A 16,946-nucleotide genomic window follows, 5' to 3' on the forward strand; every position below is an offset into this window, starting at 1 on the left:
TGAAATAATTCGCCCAATATGATCATTATTTTGGTGGACAATTAACTTTTGTAACTTTAGATGTGGCGTTTATTATTTTAATCATATGGGGTAATCAAAGTTTAACCTATTTGAGGAAAAAAATGAATAGATTACAAGCATATTTTAAGTTTAAAATAGCGCAGTTTTAATATTAGAAATTTCCACTTCATTTAAGTTGATTTATGATGGTTAGGTTGGCATCTTCAAGATTTCCAAAAAATGTTGCAATACGCTAAATTAGTTGGCTGTTTGTTTCGAGGTAAATGGGACATTCTGTTCATCCTACGTCATCCTCACGTGGTGAAGACTACATTTCCCATGTTCCTTAGAAGAGCTTGCGCAATATGTTTTGCACGGCCCTGGCCGCTGGTAGTGTCTCTGGTTGTTGTTGTTGTTTTCACATTAAGAAGGGAAAGGGGAAGAAAGAATTAATCAAGTTAACATAACCCCGCGCCCTTCGCATGAGGTAAGGAAGATACCGGTGAACCTGTTTTCTGTCCGACTCGAAACGCTCGTTGACGAGAAACACCAAAGTGCAATGAGTTGCTGAGCGTTATAGCTGTTAGCTAGCAACACAAGACCACCGAGCACAGCACTTAACAAACCGACGAGAGTCACACTATCATGAGACCCCGGACGTCATGCTAACCGGGCTAGCTTCACCACCAGAGGCTTCACATTGTTACATTACTGGGACCGTTTTGGCGAGACAGCGCGAGCTATCATCAGTGTTTGCTATCAGCGGTCTGAGCTAACGTTCACCCCCCTGAATCGACTCGCTAATGGGTTAAATTATAACACTTAAAACTTAATAGTCACGTTATTGTCAAGAGACACTTGACAACAGCAAATATTAAGTAAGCATTCCTGATATATAATAACATCAGAACCTTTTCGACCCCTTTCTGTCTTTTTATAACACATAGTGTGCAACACAAAGAACATACTTCAAATTGGAAGTGTCCCAACCAGAAGATTCTTTTTCAAGCATCGATTTAATGTAACGTTATAAAAAACTATTTAGAATAAGATTGCTGCGCTAAAATGATCTGGTGATTACTTTTCACAACTGTGAAGAATTCTAAAAACTATTTTGGACACGTGACATGGGTGAACAAAACCATCCTTATATTATAATGCAAGCAATATAAAGTGCCTCTAGCAACTGTATTGCACAGCATACCAGTGAGTCTGCTTTGAAGTTTTAAGTTCAAGTTTTTCTCCTTCTAGCCCTCACTATAAGATCTTGGTTGTGGTGATTGGCAGGTTACTGGGTGAGCCCCATCCTGCCATGAGCACGGACCACCAGGTCGCCAGCCCCCCCTCCTTCTGCAGTTGATGGATCTGCTGCTGGTCCTGAGATGACAGACAGCGTCAGGGCCTTCCTCCGCAATGTTGCGACGGTCAGCACACACACACATACTCTGTGGTCGAACACGAGCTATGGTACAACGCACACGGGTGTAGTTCACTGACAGTGAAACAGATCCATGAATTCAAAGTTCAGTGTTATTTTGGAAATGGCAGAGACATGCAGTCAATGGACTTTTTTTTAGGTATGGCTCTATTGAAAGGGATTTAAAATATTTTGCTTACTTCATCTATGTCAGGGGCGGTCAAAACATCACTGATGGACCCAATAATCTTCCAGCTGCCTAAAATGTGTGGGTTTTAGTACGATTTATAATTCTGTATCAATGCATGACACAAAACATCTTCAAAACCAGCAATTTATAAAATATTGTCAACTTCTTCCAAATACCTGTTTCTGTTTAATTTTTCTTTTCAACAAGACGGCCAGTGGCCTTTTTTACACGTTAGGAACAATACCTGAAGGGGGTTTCTCTCTTGCTGTGGGTTCTCCAGGGGTTTAAGGACTCCATATTGGGGATTGGAACAATCTCCAAGCTGGATGCCCGCATTCAGCAGAAAAGGGAGGAGCAGCGGAGGAGAAGGGCCAGCGGGGCCCTGGCACAGAGACGGGCACAGAGTGAGGAGCGCAAACCGGACAAGTAGGCCAAAGAAGAAGCTGCATATTCTGGTTGAGCTGCTACTGATTTGTATACCTAGCCAGTCTGATAGGACCATAGGTATTTTTTGTGTCTGCTTACATAATTGGTTTTTGTGGGACTTATAGCAGCTCTTCTAAAGAAGTTGGAACATTGCTGCACCTGACATTATAATCTCAGGGGCACATCCTGTGCACCATCTCCCACTATCTGCACCAGTCAAACTATATTTCCATCGAGACAAGGTTTTTTTCTCTAAAGAGAAGGAGTTTACTTGGAAGTGAGCACTCAACTCGGGTCAACAAAATGCCCAGAGCATGCGTTGTGGTTCTTTGCAATTATAAATAAAAAGAGGTTGAAATTTGCTCCTTATGCTCATGTCACTATCAATAAGGAAAATGACTTAACAATTGTGTAAAAACAACTTTTTTTTAACTGAAGCATCCAATGCTGCTGTTATATTCTCCTCCTCCTCCTCCATCTGTTACCACAGATGCGTGTGAGTAAAATCCACAAAATTCCCATTCCTTCAGTCTGCAAGCGGAGACGTGTTAACAGCATCTGTCTGAGGTTGAAGTGAAACCAAACTGCACATAAAATATTCAACAATGATGCACAGTGACATTGTATTTTCTCTTTCAGTGACCCCAAAGTAGCCAGCAGGATTTTTCAATGCTGCGCCTGGAATGGAGGCGTGTTCTGGGTAAGATTTCTAACTTTCAGTTTGACTACATCCTCGTTGAAGACAGCAGTAAAGACTTTACATCATGCAACATTTTGACCACAACTTATCTTCTAGTTCCTGTAAAGGTAGAATTTAAGCCCCTCTTCTTAATGTCAGTGAAAGGCTTTGTCGCTCATATACCCAGCTCTAACACACCCGTGTTGTGCGGCTAATATGGCCTCACTCCGAAGCATGAGTTTGAAGACTTTTCTTTCTCTCTCCAGCTCAGTCTGTTTCTCTTCTACCGGGTGTTCATCCCCCTGCTGCAGGCTCTCACAGCAAAGATCATTGGTATGTATGGCTGCTGGTGAATATGGCCCTCTGGCTCGCTGTAGGTACCAGTGAGTCAACAAGCTTTGTTTTGCTCCAGGTGACCCCTCCCTCCATGGCAGTGTGTGGTCCTGGTTGGAGTTCATCCTGACCTCTGTCTTCAGCGCTCTCTGGGTTCTCCCTTTGTTCGTCCTCAGTAAGATAGTCAACGCCATCTGGTTCCAGGTAAGGCGAGTGGCCCAGCTGTAAATATACGTCAGAGCATGGTCTTTTTTTCAAATCGATGCACAGATACCATCACACTGTCTGATATTCCGTTTCCCTAAATTTGTATCCTATTCAAGGGTTTTGAATGGCTTTTGTGACTTGCTTTTATTGTCACTGCGTTTGGGAATTTTTGTAATGGAGTCAAAGCAAATTTGTCATAACTTCCACTCCTTACAAGGTGCACGGAGAAGTGAAGAAGTCTGAGGAGTGTCAAAGCTACAGTTGTCTCTGCGGGTTGACCTCTCTTTACTGGCAGTTAAATTAAGCCGACTTCACACGATTTTGATTTTCATAGGTGAACCGTTGAACATGACCTATGTGACTCCCCATAAAAACCTAAAAATTAGCTGCTGCCAATGTGATGAAAACAAGGTACGAGGCATCACCAGAGGTTTTGTTTATATGACACAACTGTACACAGAAGTCTTTGAATTGGCATGGAATTCTAGAGCTCTAACTCAGCTATTTGGAAAACATGAATAAATGTCTTAAATAGAACGTATGTGAGGTGATCACTACAGATAGCATTTCATTTCATTATTGCATAGTAAACTTGTTGCTCCTGTCATGTTATATTGCCGTCACAGAGCAAATGACTGCGACAAAAGTGTTTATAGCGTCGTTGTTTTTTCATATGCGTAGTTGACACAGGTGTAGATATCAGGGTGCGGTTCTCTGTTGCAGGATATAGCCGACTTAGCATTTGAGGTGTCTGGATGTAAAGCCCAGCCGTTCCCCAGCGTCAGTAAGATCATCGCAGACATGCTCTTCAACCTTCTTCTCCAGGCACTCTTCCTCATTCAGGTACATTTTAAATTGACTGATCAACCTTGAGTTTCTCCCTTTTAAATAAATAGGAATAGAGACATTTCTTCTGTCTTGGTGACTGTTGTGTTGTGCATTGTCATGGTCCTTCAGGGCATGATTGTTAGCCTCTTCCCCATCGATGCCATTGGACAGATGGTTAGCCTCCTCCACATGTCGCTGCTCTACTCCCTGTACTGCTTTGAGTATCGCTGGTTCAACCATGGTGAGATACTCGCATTCCATTCTTCACCCCGATCCCCCGGATTGAGTGGAGAACTTTAAAATTGAGGCTGTTATTGTTTCTTTAAGGCATTGAGATGCACCAACGGCTTTCCAACATTGAGAGGAACTGGCCCTATTACTTTGGCTTTGGTTTGCCCATGGCTCTGTTGACCGCCCTGCCCTCCTCGTACATCATCAGGTCAGTCACAATAGAGGCCAGCTTTCCCCCCATTTAGTCTGTTCGCTCTGAGATGATACAGTTGATGTTTGATAACCTGGAAAGAATATTTCAGAACCATCAATAAAACAACAAATCATTGTTGATTTACTTTACAAAATACCACAAAAGATGGAGGAATTACTTAAAGAGCCAGAGTGCACTCTGGAAAACCGACCTTGTGTTATTTGGGCTCAGGTATCCCTTAATGAATTGACCATGTACAATGTTTCTGTTCTTCATTCTCGACCTAGTGGATGCTTGTTCTCCATCCTCTTCCCTCTATTCATCATCAGCGCTAATGAGGCCAAGACGCCATCAAAGCTGTTGTGAGTGTGAAATAAAGACTTTTTTTTCCTTTAAACAATCTAGTTTCTTGTACGAGCCACTGATAACATTTATGCTCCTCCCACTCTTTTAGCCACTTCCAGCTACGTCTCTTCTCCCTGGTTGTTCTGATCAGCAACAAGTTTTTCCACAAGACGGTCCACCTGCAATCCTCCCTGACGTCGTCCACCTCCTCTGAGAAGCTGTCCTCCCCACACACCTCCCCCACCCGCCAGAGACCTCTCCCCACCCAATGAAGGAGATAGTGTGGGGAGGGAGGGGGGGATTCTTCCAGGTGGATTTCCTTAATTAAGATTTTATTGGGTGGTGTAGGACAGAGGGTTTACACGTTTTTTTAAAAATCGAATCTCTTTCACGATTATTTGTTTGCAGCCCACCGGACACATTTTTAATGTGACACAAAAAATTGACTGCCCTGTGCCTCACACACTCAAAAAACATGTAGACTAAGCTCTTGACTTTTCTTTTTTGAATTTTCTGTCTTTGTTTTCTGTATATTGTGCCATTTGAGTGACTTTCCTTTTAATAAATTACAGCACAAGAAATCATGTAGTTACAATATGTTTAAGAAAACGTGTAAAGCCTTGTTTGTATTCAGAAGCAAAGCACAGGTCACATTCCTTCCTCACAGATTGAATGTTTTGTTGCACATGTTTTTATGTCAAATGATGGTGTCCTAGGTGTTCCAGACCTTGTATAGTTAAAAGACAAAAAAAGAGGGGCTCTTTTTGTATCCTTTTTTTCTTTTTTAGTAGAATAAACAAACCAGTTGAAGAGCTGCTATGAAAAAGGATTGGGCACTTTTGTCATGTGTTAAGAGTTAGAGAGAGTTGTTAAGGTTAGCTATTTGATTCTTTCCAAATTGAATCCCACTACTGTCCGATGAGATGCGCATGTTGCAAATTACAAGGGGATGCCAGCAAAGGAAAAGCTGCCGCAGCAGGATGGATGACACTGCCAAACTGTCGCGTCTTCATTCTGTTTATTTCCCTTCAACCACTACAATGCTAAGCTCGGTTATAACATAAGGAGTCCCATAGTTAGCGTCTTTTTGTTTTAACAAATGGGTGAAGAGCCTTGGCATGCTGGCTCTAGTTGAGCCCCCCGAACCCGTCCTAGAGAGCAGAAGTAAACATACCTGGATCATCGAACTGTTCTATTTCTGTGCTTCACATAGTGTTAATTCACTCCGAATGTTCAACCAGAAGCCCACCACCACAGAGCCACCCACTCACCAACCTTTCTCTCACTCATCGGATCCCATGGCCTTGGGGAGGGGCCGTGATTTTTGAAAACGATGTGCAATTATTGTAAGACGAGCATAGTGTTTGTGCAGACTGATGTATGTGAGTGAGGTTTTGTAAAAGTAATACGTCTAATTTCAATAAAATTGGTCAGTATTCAATATTTTGGTCTCTTTGGGCTTTTGATACTATGGTGAGGACTACAGAGGGGGTTCAAACTTAACAGTGGAAAGATGACGTAGAAGGAGTTTAAGTTTTGGGGGGGGGTTGCCTTCCCAAATGGTCATACTGAAAAGCTACTGCAACGTTTTCTGTGCCATTCAGTAGTAATGGAAAAGGGTACAAAGAAGCAGCTATTGTGAGCTTATAACATGCAGAGTTAAGAAATACAATGATCGTGAATATTTTAACTGACGTTACTGCACTGCAGTAAAGCTGATCTGAACCCAAAGAGAAACTGACAGCTTCCAAATTGTTTATCAATAATTTCAAACGATCGCAATTGTTAATGTTCTGTTGCCGCATAGTTGTAAACAATTGACATTTTTACTATTTTATCTAAGGTTGCACGATTGATATTATTTTAGCAGTATGTTGAGAGTTTTTCACCACTAGCAGGCGACACGTTTGCTCTACTCAGTAAGGACACGTCACAACAGGACAGCGGCAAAGTCGGAAACCAAATTTGAAGGACAGCTAAAGAACCAATGAGATTCAAGTATGATTACTCTTAACTGACGCTTAACCAATAAACCTGCAGTATAGCACGGTAGGGGAAGGATTAGTACATGGTGAAGGTTGTGTGTGAGTAGTGTTTAAGTAAAAGGAGCGGAGCGGGTGAGTCTTGCTGAACATTAAACGTCAAATCTGTTATCTCATTTAGTTTCACCAATTTTCACTTTAGGCTGTAATCTTGCTGTTATGTGGAGGTGTCGCTGAGAGCATCAACATATGCGGTATAAGCGGTGCGAAGCTGGGGTGTCCATTATACTGCAGCTAGCAGGTTAGCCTCGCTAGCTAAGTTACTCACTTCAACCAGGATGGAAGCAGCGTCAACATTATCCGGCCTGATGCTGTCTCGGCATCAATATGCACATAAAGCCTGTCAGTCTTTAACGTAGTGAAACAATATTATCCGCTGTTTATTTCGTAGATCTATTAATTTGGATCGGACGCGACTACTAAAAATAAGCTAGCTCCCAAAGTTAGCATTATTTAAGGTTTGTTGAGCTTGATAGTTTGTGTTTTAGCTTTGCAAAAGCTTACAAAATCTGAAGAAAACAGGCAGAAATCCCTGCAGGTTTTCTTCCCGTGTGGGTGCTTCCTGGTTCCTGACGCCACATCTTGGTGCGTGGCCTTATCTGGTTGGGCTGGGACTGAAAGTTGACTCATTGATTTTATGAATGACAACTAACTGGCTTGCTTGCAGCCTGTCATTTAAACGCTGGTTTAGTTCAGTTCTACTAGGCAACGCGGGGGCGTTTCTCCCCACTCTGATTTGTAGTCTTACTCTGGTGGTGTTCCTCACATCAGGTGGTGAGCTATCCCAGACCTCGCCAAAATGACCAAGATGGGCTTCCTCCGCCTGTCATATGAGAAACAGGACACGCTGCTGAAGCTGCTCATCCTGTCTATGGCCGCCATCCTATGTGAGTCCTCCACTGCACGGACACAGGCCTGATCCCGCTCACACCAAAAACCAATCCCACTGATCCGTGTGCTTTTCTTTCTCCTCAGCCTTCTCCACCAGACTCTTCTCCGTCTTGAGGTTCGAAAGTGTCATCCATGAGTTTGATCCGTACGTTCTACTTCCATCATGGTTATATTCCAGGGATTCTTTCTATTTCATACCACCTTTTTTGACGTCACGTCTCAACCTATGCTGTCTGCTCACCTGCAGGTACTTTAACTATCGCACCACGCGCTTCCTGACAGAAGAAGGATTTTATCAGTTTCACAACTGGTTTGATGACAGGGCATGGTATCCTCTGGGGAGGATCATCGGTGGCACCATTTATCCAGGTAGGAATGTAATATAACACAAATCTAATGGCGCACAGTACAACGTGAGTTCATTCACTTCATTCTGGCTTGTTGGATGCCAATAGAGTATTAGAAGTGTCATCTAAGTGTTTTTTGGCACAATTGCAGAGCTCTCTTGAACACCTCTCCTCCTTCTCACCAGGCCTGATGATCACCTCGGCCCTCCTGTACCACGTCCTACACTTTTTCCACATCACCATTGACATCCGTAATGTCTGTGTATTCTTGGCTCCCTTGTTCTCCTCCTTCACCGCCATAGTCACCTACCACTTCACCAAGGAGTTGAAGGTATAAAATACAATATATGCCACAATCAATTGCTTAAAAGTGGGACGTCTTGTCTTTTCAGCTTCCATCCCTTGATTTCTTATGCTTAAAATAAAAACACATTTATTGTCTGCGTTATTTTCTCAGACATAAGAATATTACTTTCAAAGCTGCATGAGACATTGTCCAACAGATTCTACGGGTTTCTCGCTCGTGGAGTGTCTTTAAAAAAAAAAAAAAAAAAAAGGCCATAGCATTTTTTTTTTTTTTTTATGGAATCATACAAGTTAGTACAAATTAAGTGCCCTTTACCTTTTCTCTTTACGGTTTCAACATGCTTTACAGAAGGAAAAGATTAAAAAATAAAGACAACACTATAAATCATTTTTCTATGCTTTGATGATATGAAAACGTATATTCTATTGCCGCTAAAGAGCCTCTCGTCTATTTAGGATGCAGGTGCTGGACTCCTGGCTGCCGCCATGATTGCAGTGGTGCCTGGTTATATCTCTCGTTCTGTCGCTGGCTCCTATGATAATGAAGGTATGCATGTGTTGAGCATAATGCATGCATAATCATTTCGATAAAACACACACTTGACTTAATTGGTCTGTGCTACTCTACCAAGGTATTGCCATCTTCTGCATGCTGTTGACCTATTATATGTGGATCAAAGCTGTGAAAACGGGTTCAGTTTACTGGTCGTCCGTGTGCGCACTGGCCTACTTCTACATGGTGAGGAGAACACAAATCTCAATGGGCTTTATTGATTTAATCAAGTGTAACATCATCCTGATACGGTTTTTGTGTGGATCTAGGTCTCTTCCTGGGGTGGTTATGTGTTCCTGATCAACCTCATCCCCCTCCACGTCCTGGTTCTGATGCTCACAGGCAGATTCTCCCACCGAATCTACGTGGCTTACTGCACCGTGTACTGCCTCGGCACCATCCTCTCCATGCAGATCTCTTTTGTTGGTTTCCAGGTACGGTGAAAATGTACTAATCTAATACGATTTACTCTGATGTCTTGCTCTACAAAAGTCATCTGGCCTCATTCACTAATTTTTGACTTGACGCACAAAATAAGCTTGCAAGCAAAATTCCAGTTGGACTGCACACATGTGCACTTGTCAATTTTGACGTTGCCCCCCCCCCCCCATATGTCTCTGTAAAGAAGTTCGTCCCAGGACGGTTGTATCAAAGTCACAACCCTTTTTTCTAAGACAGCTGGTCCTTCATTATTTCTGCTTACTTATGAACTAAGAAATATCCCACCCTGTCTGTCTTCTTTTGTAAACCAGCCAGTGCAGTCATCGGAGCACATGGCGGCCTTTGGCGTGTTTGGCCTGTGCCAGGTTCATGCATTTGTGGACTACCTGCGCAGCAAACTCAATAGCCAGCAGTTTGAGGTGCTGTTCAAGAGCGTCATCTCCCTGGTGGGCTTCATCCTGCTGTCCGTGGGCACCGTTCTCATGCTGACCGGTAAGACTACTGGCGAGGTGCACCAGTAGGTAAATTGACTTTTTCGCTTATGTAAAACTAATTAAAATTTACTTTTTATTTGGATCCTGACAGGTAAGATCTCTCCGTGGACGGGTCGTTTCTACTCACTGCTGGATCCCTCCTATGCCAAGAACAACATTCCCATCATCGCCTCTGTCTCTGAGCACCAGCCCACCACCTGGTCCTCGTACTACTTTGACCTTCAGCTGCTGGTCTTTATGTTCCCAGGCGAGTGAACGCTCAGCGGGCCCACACAGAGTACCGGGGGCAGGGGGGGGTGGTCATGTGTGATCTTGTTTCTGGTTTCTGACTGACTGTTGCCTTCCCTTTCCTCACAGTTGGACTGTATTACTGTTTCAACAACCTGTCCGACGCCAGGATCTTCATTATCATGTATGGCGTCACCAGCATGTACTTCTCGGCTGTCATGGTACGTCTCGTAAAGAGCCCCGCCTGCATCTCAAAGCACTCCCCAGAGAGCAGAGGATTCGTTTTGGTTTTGGGATATATGGAGTTTAATCAGTCACCAGAAGATTGCACTTACACTTGCATCATTAAGCAAACTAACTTTAAGAAAGCAAATTGGATGTTTTGTGTGGGTTAATAATTGTTCTTCTTCTTGCCCCCTCAGGTGCGTCTCATGTTGGTTCTGGCTCCAGTCATGTGCATCCTATCCGGGATCGGCGTATCCCAGGTGCTGACCACATACATGAAGAATCTGGATGTCAGCCGGCCAGACAAGAAAAGCAAGAAGCAGCAGGACGCCACCTACCCCATCAAAAATGAGGTAGGAGGCCTGAGGGCGGAGGCGGGTTTAGGTGGCCATCTGCAGTCTGTTGACATTTGGTACACCGTGCACGTGTTTGGACAGAGAACAGAAAACCTCATTTGATAACCTCAGTATTAATGTCACTGTTAATCCAAACAAAACTGAAAAACTTCAGCTGGTTCTAGATGATACATCTATGGTCGTGATCTTTTACCTTTCGTCCTGTAGTTCCAGATGGAAATAACCAAACACTGCTATGAAACAAGTCAGGAGAGTTGATGCTTAATAAATACATGGCTGTTGGGAGGTCTTTCACAAAGCTACCTGTGGCCTCATCGGTATTAGAAAAGGGCTTCATGCACAGCAGCTTTATTTCTAACCAACCAACGCACACGTACATTCACTCAGTCACACACACTGGTAAAACATCAAATAAAATGATAACTTACAATTGCAAAGTTAGGGCACTATATAGAATATGGCTGCACCTAAGAAATGAAAGGAACCAGGCAAAACTAGTGTGGACATTTGTATGGGCGATGCAGTCACATACTTCTGCACACTTTTTTGCAATCTATCCCATTAATGACAAACTCAGCCTTCTCTCTTGGCCCTTTGAGGGCCCCACTGTTTTCTTAAAAGTTTAGTTTTCAGATGTTTTTTCGTTTACTGCTAAAATACAATTAGACTCTTCAGAGAAGCCCACCAGACACCATCTTTTATTTCAGTAGTTAAAATAACAGCATGTCGATGGTCCCACCGGCCGAGAGGTTACGCCTGCTGATACCCTGCATATTGCTACCAGGTCGCCAGTGGAATGATTCTGGTCATGGCCTTCTTCCTCATCACATACACCTTCCACTCTACCTGGGTGACCAGCGAAGCTTACTCCTCCCCCTCCATCGTCCTGTCGGCCCGTGGGGGTGACGGCAGCCGCATCATCTTCGATGACTTCAGAGAGGCGTACTACTGGCTCCGCCACAACACCCCTGAGGTCAGTCATTCTTGAAGCAAGGCAGCATGATCTGAGGACTCGGAGTCATGCGCAATCATCTTCGTTGGATAGTGTCGTTGGAAGTGTCTACACTAAACAATTTGAGTGCAACTTTGGGTTTCCAGGATGCCAAAGTCATGTCCTGGTGGGATTACGGCTACCAGATAACTGCCATGGCCAATCGAACCATCCTAGTGGACAACAACACATGGAACAACACGCACATCTCCAGAGTTGGACAGGTGAGCTGGGGAACCTTCAGGGTGCATTGTGTTCCACAGAGTCCTGCTGAGCTAAGTGAATAATGGTTCTTTGTGCTGTAGGCTATGGCGTCCACCGAAGAGAGGGCCTACGAGATTATGAGGGAGCTGGATGTCAGTTATGTCCTGGTGATCTTCGGAGGACTGACTGGTTATTCCTCGGATGGTACGTCCACGCTGTGTCGACATGAACACGCCTCCACATATCCTGACTTTAGATCGAAGTTTGTCGTGGATGATCTAATGGGTTTGGGTTTAATCTGTTTGCAAGTCAAACTGAACCCTTTGGGTGTAATTATGAGTTTCAATAACCAGGTGTAAATGTTTTTTAACATCTATTGGTATCTCCTTAAATGAATGCAAAGAACTTTTCTTCAAGAGTCCAATAAGCAGCACATCTGCGTTCCCCCCCCCCCCCCACACACACACACACTGAGTCCACTGATTAGTACAGTATACCTCCCTGGCTTCTTTGCGTTAAGTAATGATATCGATATTTTTCCAAATTGTCAAATGACTTTCTCATTGATTGCAGCATTAAAAGCCACTGTAAAAAGTTTTACTCTCTCGCAGCGCTTCTCTAATTCATCTGTCCGTTTCAGACATCAACAAGTTTCTGTGGATGGTCCGTATCGGGGGGAGCACTGACACGGGCAAACACATCAAGGAGCACGACTACTACACTCCCACTGGGGAGTTCAGGGTGGACCGCGAGGGCTCCCCCGTCCTACTCAACTGCCTCATGTACAAGATGTGCTACTACCGCTTCGGCCAGGTCTACACGGAAGCCAGTGAGTAATGCCACAAAAACTTTTTTTTTTTGTACTGTACTGTAATACTGATGATCTCACTGATCTTCTCTGCAGAGCGACCACCTGGTTATGACCGAGTGAGGAATGCCGAGATCGGTAACAAAGACTTTGAACTGGATGTGTTGGAGGAGGCCTACACAACAGAGCACTGGCTTGTTAGGATATACAAGGTAAATATGGCCTTTCTTTGTATTGATAACATTGGTAAGTGAGTTTGACAATATAGTGGATTGGAATTTTGATTTATTTTACTGTGTATTTTAGGTCAAAGATCTGGACAATCGGGGTCTCTCAAGGACATAAAACCATCAGACGTTGGTAAAACAGCCTTTTAGCGCACAGCACTGAACACCTTCCCCTGTGGTCTGCAGATGAGGGGCAAAAGAATTTTTATACTTTTGTTTTGGGGGAAGAAAATTGCAACGAGATTTTTGTTTTGGGGATTTTGTGAGTTATTTTCTTTTTGTAATAAACTCATCTGAGATCAGAGGGCTGGTCCGATGTTCAAAAGAAAGTTCATTTAAGAGTGCTTTGGGTTTTTACAATGTGGTCTATTAAAGTGGGAATAAACATGATGAAATGGTTTGTCTTCTTTCTCACTTGTGCACAGAACACTGAGCCACATGAAGTTTAACACCTTGGAGCAGGGTCCGTTTATTGGTTCTAAACAACTGCCCACTTCAGTTATCTCGTTTTTATTAAAGAAAACAGCCATCAAGTTCCATTTTACCGCTTTTGATTCAAAAGAAACTAGAAACCAGTGTTTTCGTTTTGATTTTTACGGTAAAAGGGACTATCAAAAGGTACACAGACGGAGCAGATTATAAATCAAGAAACATGAAAATGTCGGACATAGAAGGAATTGGACAATATATTGCAAGAGTAATAAAATGCTATGGCTTAGTTTCAAAATAAAGGAATAACTTTAAAAGTGCAGTGTTTTAGCTTTCTTCACGGTTGTGAAGTGATGAAATTGATAATTTGCTTAGTTATCGTACTTTGAAATTCATTCCATTAGTAGCTTTAATGAGCACCTCGAGTCAAGTAGAATGCAATGGATGCTTTATTTGACTTCCATTAATTACAATTTGCTTTAGTGTTCTTTCATTATGATTAAGATCCCATTTTTGATATTTACAGTGTCAGGTGTAAGATAAAGGTAAAGATTATTTTGTTGCAATACATTTTGCAATACAAGTTATTAAAATGAAGTGTTAAGGGACAGTAAATGCAATAGTTAAACAGGAATAATATTACCTTCCCAATACAAGAACATTTAATTATTAAAAGAATCATTTTCAACATTCGTAAAGTGTCCATTAGCGCTGGTCTCATACATTTAAAATGTGTTTTAAACATTAACTGAGTCTGGCTGCTCCTCCAGAAGGGCGTGGTTTTTTCTGTAGATGTAGGCGTTGGGATGGTCGTCCAGCTTCAGCAGCTCAGCCAGCGACGACACGCAAGGATCCGGATCGACCAGCATCGGGGGCAGGCGGGAGGCGTTCCGCTCAATGCGGCAAGAGCGACGAACCGGTGTGAGGAACTTCAGATCTTTAATGTTGCTCTTTCTCCTGCACCGGCTTGTGCTGGCCTCCTCTTCAATTGTCCTCTTGACACTGAAAAGAATATTTGAAGGATGAAAATTCTGCAGTTGGACGTGAAGAGAAATAACTGCTCCGTTGCCTTCGTTTTGAACGAGCAGCTAGCTGGAAAGGATTGCTGACCAAAAGTGGATGGACTTACCTCTGCAGGTAAGGAGTGGTCTTCACACTGTACTTTATCACTGAAGCGTCTGCAGTCTTTGGCGTGGTCACCATCACACACTCATCATCGAGCTCGCCTTCCTCACTTTCCTCAACTTCATCCTTCACTTGTGCAACATTCTCAGACATCTTCTGCTGCACCCCTTCTACTTTACATTCAGAATGTGGTTTGCTGTCCTCCAGTTGTACATTGCTGCCAACATTAGTCATCTTTGAAAGCTCTAACGGACACAAACAGGATGTATTTGTGTGATCAATGCTACAAACACACAGTCAGAACACATACTGATCTAATATCACAGTGGACAGCAACTGGTAGACTTACCATCACAGCGAGAGGGTGTCACCAGGGCTTCCAAAACATCACAAAGGTTTACCACGATCTGTCAGAATGACACAAAGAAAACATTGTTAACCACCGTGTAAGATCTTTAATAAAAGCAACAAAAACACAGCAGGTCTCCTTACATCATCCACACTGTCCTGCTGCTCAATATCAGAGTTTTCAAGTAGCTCCAGAGGGGTGTTCATGATCTCTGGAGTTTGGCTTTGCACTTTAGCTTTCGCAGGGACTCTGGTTTTTGAGGGTTCTGCGGCCGTGGATGGCGGTCTCTTGAAGGTCTTTCCCTTGGAGGCTAGCCAATCGGCCAGTTTTGCTCTGCGGGAGGGAACACACAAATGTGTTAGCATTTCTGATCAGAAATAAAAATTTGCATCTGTACGTGGGTGAAGAAGTTACCTTCTCTCTTCTGCATTCTCCATGGTAAATCTGTACTGACTGAGGGTACTTGAAACAGGCGGTTTGTTGACCTGCTTGTTTGTTGCCAGACTCTTTGGCTGCGATCTGTGAGTGCCACCTCTCTGGACGGGAGCCACATTGGCGTTTCTGCAGCTGGCGAGTGTTTCCGAGACGGCACTGGCAGGGCGGCGAGCAGACTGGACTCCAGCAGGACGGCTGACGACAGCAGGCTTGGTCACCTGAGCCGTTCCATCCATCACTGACTTGGAGCTCGTTTGAAAAGGCTTCTGTGCGCCGTGTCCAGGCATTTCAGCGATCGACTTGGATCTGCGTCTCATCTCATTTCGATCCCCCGTTTTGAGGTCAGCTCCACCAGCGGTTGGCTTCCAAATGGATCCAATTTTTGACTGCACAATCTTGCCTTTGTACATGCCGAGAGCAGATTTTGATGGCGGCCCAGCGGCCGGTGGCTTTGGAGCTTCTGCAACTACTTTGTGTTTCACAGTCTGTTGGCACAGGAAGGCCCGGCTGTGTGTTTGATGTAGTTTGACACTAGCAGCAACTCCTTTGGCCTCCTTCTGCACGGTCTTTCCCCTTTTCTCAGCCTCGCCAGATGTGGACTGTGGGTCTGCTTTGGCTTTAAGGGGACCATTTTTTGCCATGGTGTCCTCATTTTTAATGTTTGTCACTTTGAAGGGAGCAGCGGATGTTTTGTCTCTTCTGATTGAGCACTTGCTTCCATTTGAAGACTCTGTGTTTTCCTTGTTTGCCTATTACCAATGAGAACGTGGATTAAAATAAACTGCCTGTAGTAGCATTGCAGACGATTATTTATTGACTTAACGAACTTACTTTCTTAAAGGTGTGGTTGCGTTTGGAAACTGCGACGTTGTCCATTTCGAAGCCGAAGCCAGTTTTAAGTCAACGGCAATTTCTGAAACACGAACAAAGCGATATGCTATGACAGGACAGCGTTACAGTGAGTCTATAACTAACGTTATATTGAAGTAAAGCTACAAACGATAACTTACCTCGCTGCTGGTGATAATACTAAATTACTGTAAGAACACAGCGGTCATCCGTCCGAAACAGCACAATTCAAAAGTAACAAGTCGCGCTCGACTGTCGACGGGGAAAACAAAACTGGGTTTAAATTGCGGTTTCTAGGGTGCAATTGGTTACACTGGCATCGCGAGATGACAGTCGACCAATGGACTCTTAGCTGAGAACGAGAGTGGGAGATGATTACGTCAGATCATCTACAAAACGCATTTCTTCTTGGTTTGAAAGTTTGAATCCTAAAGCTATTCTAGTACTAAGTACTGGCTCGGCCCTCGTGCCAAGAAACGGATTTCCCTTAGCGGGAGCAGGCGCATTCTTCTTAACCCGTCTCTGCTCTGTTCCCTTCCCTGAACAGCTCCAAATGTATTGCATCCAACAATTCAACAAATAATTAGTATTATTGTGTAAATCAATAAAGGAACGTGTGAATGGAAAAATGTCTTATCAGACTACTGTTGCTGACGCACGTCCAGAATTATTCATTTATATTAATTAACTTTTCTTCTAATATGAATCGTGTTTATGCTTGCGTCACAGACATATTTCTAGCATACAAACCTTATATTTTGTTGACTTTCACTACTAAGTGTCTACTAAACATTTCG

The 16,946-nt window shown here is 43.5% G+C and overlaps 3 protein-coding genes across 6 annotated transcripts; 2 read left to right on the top strand and 1 right to left on the bottom strand.

Moving 5' to 3' along the window:
• Positions 1 to 340: 340 nt before the first annotated feature.
• ei24 (EI24 autophagy associated transmembrane protein) lies at positions 341 to 6,290 on the top strand. Of its 2 annotated transcripts, none has more exons than XM_037468021.2 (11): positions 341 to 487; positions 1,288 to 1,424; positions 1,888 to 2,033; positions 2,673 to 2,733; positions 2,979 to 3,045; positions 3,125 to 3,249; positions 3,976 to 4,095; positions 4,210 to 4,321; positions 4,408 to 4,519; positions 4,792 to 4,866; positions 4,959 to 6,290. In XM_037468021.2, exons 2-11 carry the CDS (start codon positions 1,383 to 1,385, stop codon positions 5,119 to 5,121), a joined length of 1,023 nt encoding a protein of 340 aa, XP_037323918.1. In that variant the 5' UTR covers positions 341 to 487; positions 1,288 to 1,382; the 3' UTR covers positions 5,122 to 6,290. The 2 variants fall into 2 exon arrangements, with proteins under 2 accessions (XP_037323918.1, XP_037323919.1); XM_037468022.2 differs by having other exon boundaries at positions 342 to 487; positions 1,252 to 1,424.
• A 533-nt stretch (positions 6,291 to 6,823) lies between these two features.
• stt3a (STT3 oligosaccharyltransferase complex catalytic subunit A) lies at positions 6,824 to 13,312 on the top strand. 2 transcript variants are annotated; one of them, XM_037467316.2, is made up of 18 exons: positions 6,824 to 6,966; positions 7,663 to 7,778; positions 7,867 to 7,927; positions 8,030 to 8,151; positions 8,315 to 8,460; positions 8,892 to 8,982; positions 9,068 to 9,174; positions 9,258 to 9,422; positions 9,741 to 9,921; positions 10,015 to 10,170; positions 10,281 to 10,372; positions 10,574 to 10,729; positions 11,517 to 11,705; positions 11,831 to 11,947; positions 12,029 to 12,131; positions 12,568 to 12,756; positions 12,832 to 12,947; positions 13,042 to 13,312. In XM_037467316.2, exons 2-18 carry the CDS (start codon positions 7,691 to 7,693, stop codon positions 13,078 to 13,080), a joined length of 2,118 nt encoding a protein of 705 aa, XP_037323213.1. In that variant the 5' UTR covers positions 6,824 to 6,966; positions 7,663 to 7,690; the 3' UTR covers positions 13,081 to 13,312. The 2 variants fall into 2 exon arrangements, with proteins under 2 accessions (XP_037323213.1, XP_062414051.1); XM_062558067.1 differs by lacking the exon at positions 6,824 to 6,966 and adding an exon at positions 7,060 to 7,132.
• Positions 13,313 to 13,401: 89 nt separating this feature from the next.
• Positions 13,402 to 16,434, bottom strand: si:ch211-266i6.3 (cytoskeleton-associated protein 2). 2 transcript variants are annotated; one of them, XM_037467317.2, is made up of 7 exons: positions 16,311 to 16,434; positions 16,132 to 16,213; positions 15,280 to 16,049; positions 15,009 to 15,198; positions 14,866 to 14,923; positions 14,521 to 14,761; positions 13,402 to 14,393 (listed from the first exon to the last, which is right to left on the bottom strand). In XM_037467317.2, exons 2-7 carry the CDS (start codon positions 16,174 to 16,176, stop codon positions 14,129 to 14,131), a joined length of 1,569 nt encoding a protein of 522 aa, XP_037323214.2. In that variant the 5' UTR covers positions 16,177 to 16,213; positions 16,311 to 16,434; the 3' UTR covers positions 13,402 to 14,128. The 2 variants fall into 2 exon arrangements, with proteins under 2 accessions (XP_037323214.2, XP_037323216.2); XM_037467319.2 differs by having other exon boundaries at positions 16,132 to 16,237; positions 16,311 to 16,414.
• Between the last annotated feature and the right edge of the window lie 512 nt (positions 16,435 to 16,946).

The sequence above is a fragment of the Pungitius pungitius genome, chromosome 16 (genome assembly GCF_949316345.1).
Source record: "Pungitius pungitius chromosome 16, fPunPun2.1, whole genome shotgun sequence".
In the NCBI taxonomy this organism is placed as follows: Eukaryota; Metazoa; Chordata; class Actinopteri; order Perciformes; family Gasterosteidae; genus Pungitius; species Pungitius pungitius.

What these genes read in the sequence shown, in the direction of transcription:
- ei24 (XM_037468021.2), top strand. Translation starts at nt 1,383, where the DNA reads ATGACAGACAGCGTCAGGGCCTTCCTCCGCAATGTTGCGACG. An exon ending in TCCTCCGCAATGTTGCGACG is followed by an intron (nt 1,425 to 1,887) that starts GTCAGCACACAC and finishes TGGGTTCTCCAG; the next exon opens with GGGTTTAAGGACTCCATATT. An exon ending in AAGACGCCATCAAAGCTGTT is followed by an intron (nt 4,867 to 4,958) that starts GTGAGTGTGAAA and finishes CCACTCTTTTAG; the next exon opens with CCACTTCCAGCTACGTCTCT.
- stt3a (XM_037467316.2), top strand. Translation starts at nt 7,691, where the DNA reads ATGACCAAGATGGGCTTCCTCCGCCTGTCATATGAGAAACAGGACACG. An exon ending in ACTTCACCAAGGAGTTGAAG is followed by an intron (nt 8,461 to 8,891) that starts GTATAAAATACA and finishes TCGTCTATTTAG; the next exon opens with GATGCAGGTGCTGGACTCCT. An exon ending in GACTGGTTATTCCTCGGATG is followed by an intron (nt 12,132 to 12,567) that starts GTACGTCCACGC and finishes TGTCCGTTTCAG; the next exon opens with ACATCAACAAGTTTCTGTGG.
- si:ch211-266i6.3 (XM_037467317.2), bottom strand. Translation starts at nt 16,176, where the DNA reads ATGGACAACGTCGCAGTTTCCAAACGCAACCACACCTTTAAGAAA. An exon ending in GCAACCACACCTTTAAGAAA is followed by an intron (nt 16,050 to 16,131) that starts GTAAGTTCGTTA and finishes CATTGGTAATAG; the next exon opens with GCAAACAAGGAAAACACAGA. An exon ending in GACACCCTCTCGCTGTGATG is followed by an intron (nt 14,762 to 14,865) that starts GTAAGTCTACCA and finishes TGTGTCCGTTAG; the next exon opens with AGCTTTCAAAGATGACTAAT.